The following is a 6,238-nucleotide window of genomic DNA, read 5'->3' as shown; positions in this document are numbered from 1 at the left end:
CCTTAATGCTAACAGTGATAACTTTTATTTCTTTAATGCTCACTATGACCCAAGAACAATATTAAATCTTTTCAATATGCTGTCTTATCATTACCACCATCTTATGAGCTAAATATCATTATCCCCATTGGATAAATCAGCAAACAACCAGTTGTTTTATGTATTTATTTGTTTGTTCAGTACCCATACTCTTTGAATATTAACTTTTTGTTCACCCCTTCTTTAAGACCAAGCATAGGAGCTACCACGAAGACGGTGATCAATGAATGTTTGCTGAATAAACAGGTAGATATTTAATCAGTTAGAAAGTACATGGTCTTGTCTCTGTTCAAGGAAATGTTGTAAGGATATTATACATACTAAATTAATTTACCTTTTAAGCTTGCTATTTATCTGAGTTGACTCTGTTTCTTGGGGACAGATTGGAGCTGGTCTCCAACAAAATGTCTGACCATAAAGGCAGGTTTATTACATGAAGTTTTAATTGTTGAAACCACACTGCTGAAGGAAATTCCTTTTATAAGAAGCAACTTGAGGGACCATGGATCCTAATTAGGGTAGACAACAGTTGCCTTATTTGTCACTTCCTATGTTTAAACAGACATTATTATGGCCAAATTAAATTACTTTTATTCTCTCACATGAAAATTTCTATTACTGTTGAGATTTATGTTCTTTTCTTTCCTTTTTTTTTCTTTTTGGGTCACACCCACCGATGCACAGGGGTTACTCCTGGCACTGCACTCAGGGATAACTCCTGGCGGTATTCAGGGGACCATATGGGATGCTGGGAATTGAACCCGGGTCGGCCACGTGCAAGGCAAATGCCCTACCCCTGTACTATCACTCCAGCCCCCTCTTTTCTTCCCTTGAACTTTATTTTGTCAATATCCTTTGCTTTGGGCCAGAGCTACTTAGAAAAATGTAAAATAGAGAACATTTTTGAAATGAAGTTGAATAACGAGTTGTAAATACTGTGGACCATTGGGCTTCAAAAGATGCTGTTTTCTCCAATTTTCTCTCCATGATTACTCTAGCAACTTCTTGGCCTGATCGATCTGGAAAATTCTTATTCTTAGAGAAATTTCTCTCCTGGCAAGATACATTCTGCTTCATCACATATCAGGTATGTTCAAAATGTGTCAAAAAATGTAACACTTGAGGTGAGTTGCTTAGTGAAAAATCAATTTACTTCTCTCACAATGTGTTTTGTTAGGATATTCAAACACAGTATTTTATTGAGTTGAAGTTAGATGTCCATTTCCCACTTCCAAAGTATGATCTCAGAGAAAATCTAAGGACATTGTTAGTTTGTGATCTCTACTTTGAGACATTGCAAGGAACTTGAAAGTTTGAATTCAAGGACTATGTTATTGGAAGATTACTTCAAACCTGTTTCTCTTTCTCTAATAAGAAATTTTCAAAATTATATTAATATATCATTGTCGAAAGAGCCTTTAAATTCAGCTAAGACCAAGCATCTTAAAAGACAGGATTATAAGAGGAAAAACATATGGCACACATTCCGGCCATCTATTGCTGTGTAACAAATTTCCCTCAAATTTAGGGGATTACCCAAACGATTTTATTTTCCTCACCATTTTGTGGGACAAGATTTCAGGTATACTGAGGTGAGCTGATTCTCCGTAGGGTCTCTCACATGATTATTGTCACATATTTATTATTCCTGTAGTCAACAGAACTTCAGCTGGGCTGTCTATTCATCATAGTTCACTTGCAATATTCTGACTTTGGCTTCACATTTGAGTGGTGCTACTCACTGTTGCTGCACCTGACCTCTCTCTGTGATCTAGGCTTCTCACAGCATAGTGACTAAAGTGAAGGAATTGGGGAGGAAGTTTTATAAAAAGAATTAGGTGGGAGCCAGAGCAATAGAGTCACTCCCACCATATTCTATTGCTTCTAAGGATGGCCAGCCAAGATTCTAGACAGCAGAATGGGAGAATTATATCCTATTCATTTATGGGACAACGATTAAAGAATTTGTGATCATCTTTTATATGTGTGTAGGGTGGGGTGGGGGAGGTGGAACACACCTGGTAGAAGTCAGTGAACTATGTGTTGCCGGGATAAAACTGGATGCTCCTGCCCTTTGAGCCACCTCTCCAACATCTATGGTCACTTTTCAAAAGTTCCACAACAAGGATAGCAATTAAATATCTCCAATTTTATTGCCCGAGTAGCTAGTAGAGGGGTTTAGGTACTTGTGTTGCATGTAGCTGACTCCAGTTTGATCCCCAGAACTGCATGCGGTCTCTTGAGCACCACGATGAGTGGTTCCTGATCACAGAGCCAGGAGTAAACCCTGATCACAGCCAGATGTGACCCCAAAACAAAACAAAAAGGACTTACAAATGTTAAAGGCAGCATATTGTGAGAACTGGTCTATAGAACTGAGCTTTCTAGGGACCGAATAGATTGTGCAATGAGGAGGGCACTTGCCAAGCACACAGCTGACCCCAGTTAGATCCCTCAGACCCTATTTGGTCCCCCCAAGCCTGTTAGGAGTGAACCCTAGCACAGAATCAGGAGTAATTCCTGAGCATGAGTGTGTCCAAAAACAAAACCCATAAAGAACTGAGATTTCCAAGAGTGGGCAATGAGTTTGAGGGAGTAGGAGTGGTGGAGGGAAGTGTACATTGGTGAGGTGTACTGTGTGTATGAAACCTTGTCATTAGCAATATTAAAAATCATGGCGCTATGCATGCTGAAAGTAGACTATAGACCGAACATGATTGCCACTCAATGCCTCTTTTGCAAACCACTGCACCACAAAGGAGAGAGAACAAATGGGAATGCCCTGCCACAGAGGCGGGGTGGGATGGGGGGGATGGGGGTTGGTAGGGATACTGGGATCATGGTGGTGTATAATGGGCACTGGTGGAGGGATGGGTACTCAATCATTGAATAACTGAAACCCAAGCACAAAAATTTATGTCTACAACTGTACCTCATGGAGTTTCACTAATAAAAATTTTTTTTAAAAACACGGTGCCTCAAATAAAATATAAGCAAAAATAATTGTTTTATGATCTACTATAAAAAAGATTTATAAATGAATAAATGAACGGGAGAGTGAATGATACATACTGAATCATGCCTGAAAGACATGTGTTCCACGGGACAGATAGACTGCTCCATAGCTGGAAGCCTGCCTCATGAGTAAAGGGGAGAAGGCAGCTGGAATAGAGAAGGGATCACTAAGAAAAAGATGGCTGGAGGAACTGGTCGGGAGGGAGATGTGTGCAGAAAGTAGATAAAGGACCAAACATGATAACCTCTCAGGGTCTGTATTGCAAACCATAATGCCCCAAAGTAGAAAGAGATTATGGGGAATCATGTCTGCCATAGAGGCAGGGGGAGGGTGAGAAAGGGGGGTATACCGGGGATATTGGTGGTAGGGAATGTGCACTGGTGAAGGGATGGGTGTTTGATCATTGTGTGATTGTAACCTAAACATGAAAGCTTGTAACTATCTCATGATGATTCAATATTTTTTTTAAAAAAGATAATGTGCTCCAAATTCCCTACTTCTATATTAGTAATAAATTTATTTTTACTCTTTACTATTATTTTCAGAATTTATTCTGGAATATTCTCCAGTCGAAAATTAAGGCATAATTTTTCCACAAGGAAAGGCCTTCTTATGTTTCTTCCCATTGGATAAAAGTAAGACGAATTGTTTGTGAGACAAAACTGGCATCTACCCAACTGGCAAGTATCCACCTCCCCAAATATCTTCTCCACCTATTTCCATGCCTGAAATCACTCAAGAAAAATGTTTGGGTTTTTTTCTACTGGGTGATAAGGAATTTTGATCAATATAAATCATCCATGATTTCTTCAGAATAGGATTTGCACATGATCAAAGGGTGCAGTTAGGAAAATGGTTCTGGCAGTGGTAAGTTGGATATGTTGGGTGGCGCTGGGGTTGGGTGGTGGGGCACTGGGTAGAAACAGGGTCGCAAGGAACATCCAAATGCAATTCAGGTGAAAGTTGCAGGCAGCTCTGAAGGAGTAAGTGTGAGGAAGCGGTAGAATAGCAAATTAATGGCAAGAAGAGTGTCTTGTTCAGTATATGAGTTATATGCATGAACACTTTGGGACAAAGATTTTGCGAATTATTTGGCCAAAAAAAGTAAGTTAGCCCTTACTGTGGCTGATGGAATCTCTTTAATACTTTCTAGTAAACTGCTAAACAAAACAAAACAAAACATCTGTTGTCCTCATTCTAGGAATTCCCAAAGAACAGAATCTAAGACAAGCTGCGTAACTACCATCTAATCCCAAATTGATATTCCTATATCGCTTACTTCAACAGAGTCTGAATTTCAAGTTCACCAGAAACAGCATCCTTCGTTCCTGTCTTCTCCACTACCAACACTGCTAGTGGACTGGTCTTTCTCAGAACTTTAGGAAAAAATGTCTGAAACAATCCCTCCTGAGCAGCTGCAGCTCTGTGAGCAGGCAGAGGACACCATGCTGAGTTCCAACGTGGGCAACACCGGGTCCCACGTGACCGGGTCCATCCTTAAACCCGAGGCTGAAAGGAGCCCTGGAGAAAGTCGGGAGACAGAGCAGGTGTTATTCAGCCAGATGGAGTGTGACACGGGAGCAGAGATGCCAGCTCCGGAGGAGCCACACAGCTACATCTTTGGTGGCCAAGAAGCAAGAATAGACCAGAGGGCCTTCAAGTGGCCCCTGGATGAGTTTGAAACTCAGAAAAGCTTACATGAAGAAGAAGCTGCTTGGGGGTTTGGAGTCAAGGAGCCAGCCCTGACAACCACCCTGAGTATGCTTGCTGGAGGGGCCTCCGCTGGTGACTCCGCTCCCGCTGCTAAGGAGAGTCAGGAGAAAGCCGGCAGCATGCTGAGCGATCTCTGTCCTCTCGAGAAAAGCAGGCTGCTGAGTCACATCAGCGGTGGTGACATGCCACTGCTGTCACCGCAATGCTTCACTTTCAGCCAAAGCCAGAGATTCGAATCAGACCCTGAATCAGCCCCCTCTCCACCGAGTGCTCAGCAGTTTAGAATGGCCCCCATTTTTTCACGGCACAGTAGTGGCGATAGCAAGGAACCACGCACCATCACCCAACTCACCAAGTACATCCAGAGCCTGAAGCGGAAAATTCAGAGATTCGAACAACAGTTTGAACAAGAGAAGAAATACCGGCCTTCACATAGTGACAAGACTGCTAATCCTCAAGTTCTGAAATGGATGAATGATTTGGCTAAAGCTTGCAAAAGGCTGAAAGAACTAAAGCTGAAGATGTTTGAAGAACAAGGGAGTGCTTCCAAAGCCCGACCCAGGAGCCTGTACTGGGAGCCACCCAAAGGGCCTAGAGAGAAAGAGAAGCTGGAAACCGCAGGCGCTGAGTTGGGTTCCTTCAGAGAGGAGACTCCAGAAGCTTCATGCCTGCAGAAGAAAGAGAAGCCCCTACGGGAGGCCATTAAAGTAGCTTGGCAAAGCAGGATGCCAGTGGCATCTCATAGCCCATACAGAATGAGCAAGCCAACGTTTCCAAGGCTGTCCTCCATTGCAACAATTCAGGAAGAAGGGGACTCTGAGGACAGTTACCCACAGGGAAGCCAGCAGTATTCTTTGCCGGATCAGATATCTCATCTCACGGTTGGTGATAGCCCAGTCCCCTCTAAAGACAGTGAGCCTTTCAGGGTCTTGCCACTGGAGGAAAATAGGGAAGTGAAACCACCTACCATCTCCATGTCCAGTTTACATGAAGCCCCCCTGCCTGTCCTTCTTGAGCAGTTCAGAGAAGCTAAGGCTGACAAGAGGAGACTCCAGAGAACCATAAGGGAATTTGATGATCAATTTTATAAGAAAACAGGAAGAAATCCGCAAAAGGAAGATAGAAGACCAATCGCAGATGAATACTCTGAATACAAGAACCTAAAAGCCAAGCTGAAACTATTAGAAGCCCTCATCAGCAAGCAAGATAAGGACCAAGGATTCTGAGGTTCTAGAATGTTTGTAATTCACTCTAGATAACCCCAAGCTTATTTTCCTCTGCCATTCAGTTAAGTAGTTTCAACATATGGGCAACTCACGTATTTTAGTGGGAGTATTAGTTGTTTTTAAGAAGGGATGGCCGTGTAACTATAAATGAGGAGGAGGCATTAAAGGGAGGATAAATAAAACTTGTAATTGCCAGTGGGCAGTCAGCCCCTTCTCTGTCATGGGGAAAAGTAAAAAAATTGTT

At 42.4% G+C, this 6,238-nt stretch overlaps 1 protein-coding gene across 1 annotated transcript; it reads left to right on the top strand.

Moving 5' to 3' along the window:
- The first annotated feature begins 4,443 nt into the window (after positions 1-4,443).
- On the top strand, positions 4,444-5,994 carry LOC130039285 (protein FAM13C-like). Its single transcript, XM_056131131.1, has one exon. The coding sequence runs from the start codon at positions 4,444-4,446 to the stop codon at positions 5,992-5,994; it is 1,551 nt and encodes a 516-aa protein (XP_055987106.1).
- The last annotated feature ends 244 nt before the right edge of the window (positions 5,995-6,238 follow it).

Source organism: Sorex fumeus, unplaced genomic scaffold (genome assembly GCF_029834395.1).
Source record: "Sorex fumeus unplaced genomic scaffold, SorFum_2.1 ptg000086l, whole genome shotgun sequence".
NCBI lineage: Eukaryota > Metazoa > Chordata > Mammalia > Eulipotyphla > Soricidae > Sorex > Sorex fumeus.
Note: the sequence above shows the minus strand (reverse complement) of the source record. Positions and strands in the feature narration are given on the sequence as shown.

Excerpts from the sequence above, each read along its gene's own strand:
- LOC130039285 (XM_056131131.1), top strand. The coding sequence starts at position 4,444 with ATGTCTGAAACAATCCCTCCTGAGCAGCTGCAGCTCTGTGAGCAGGCA.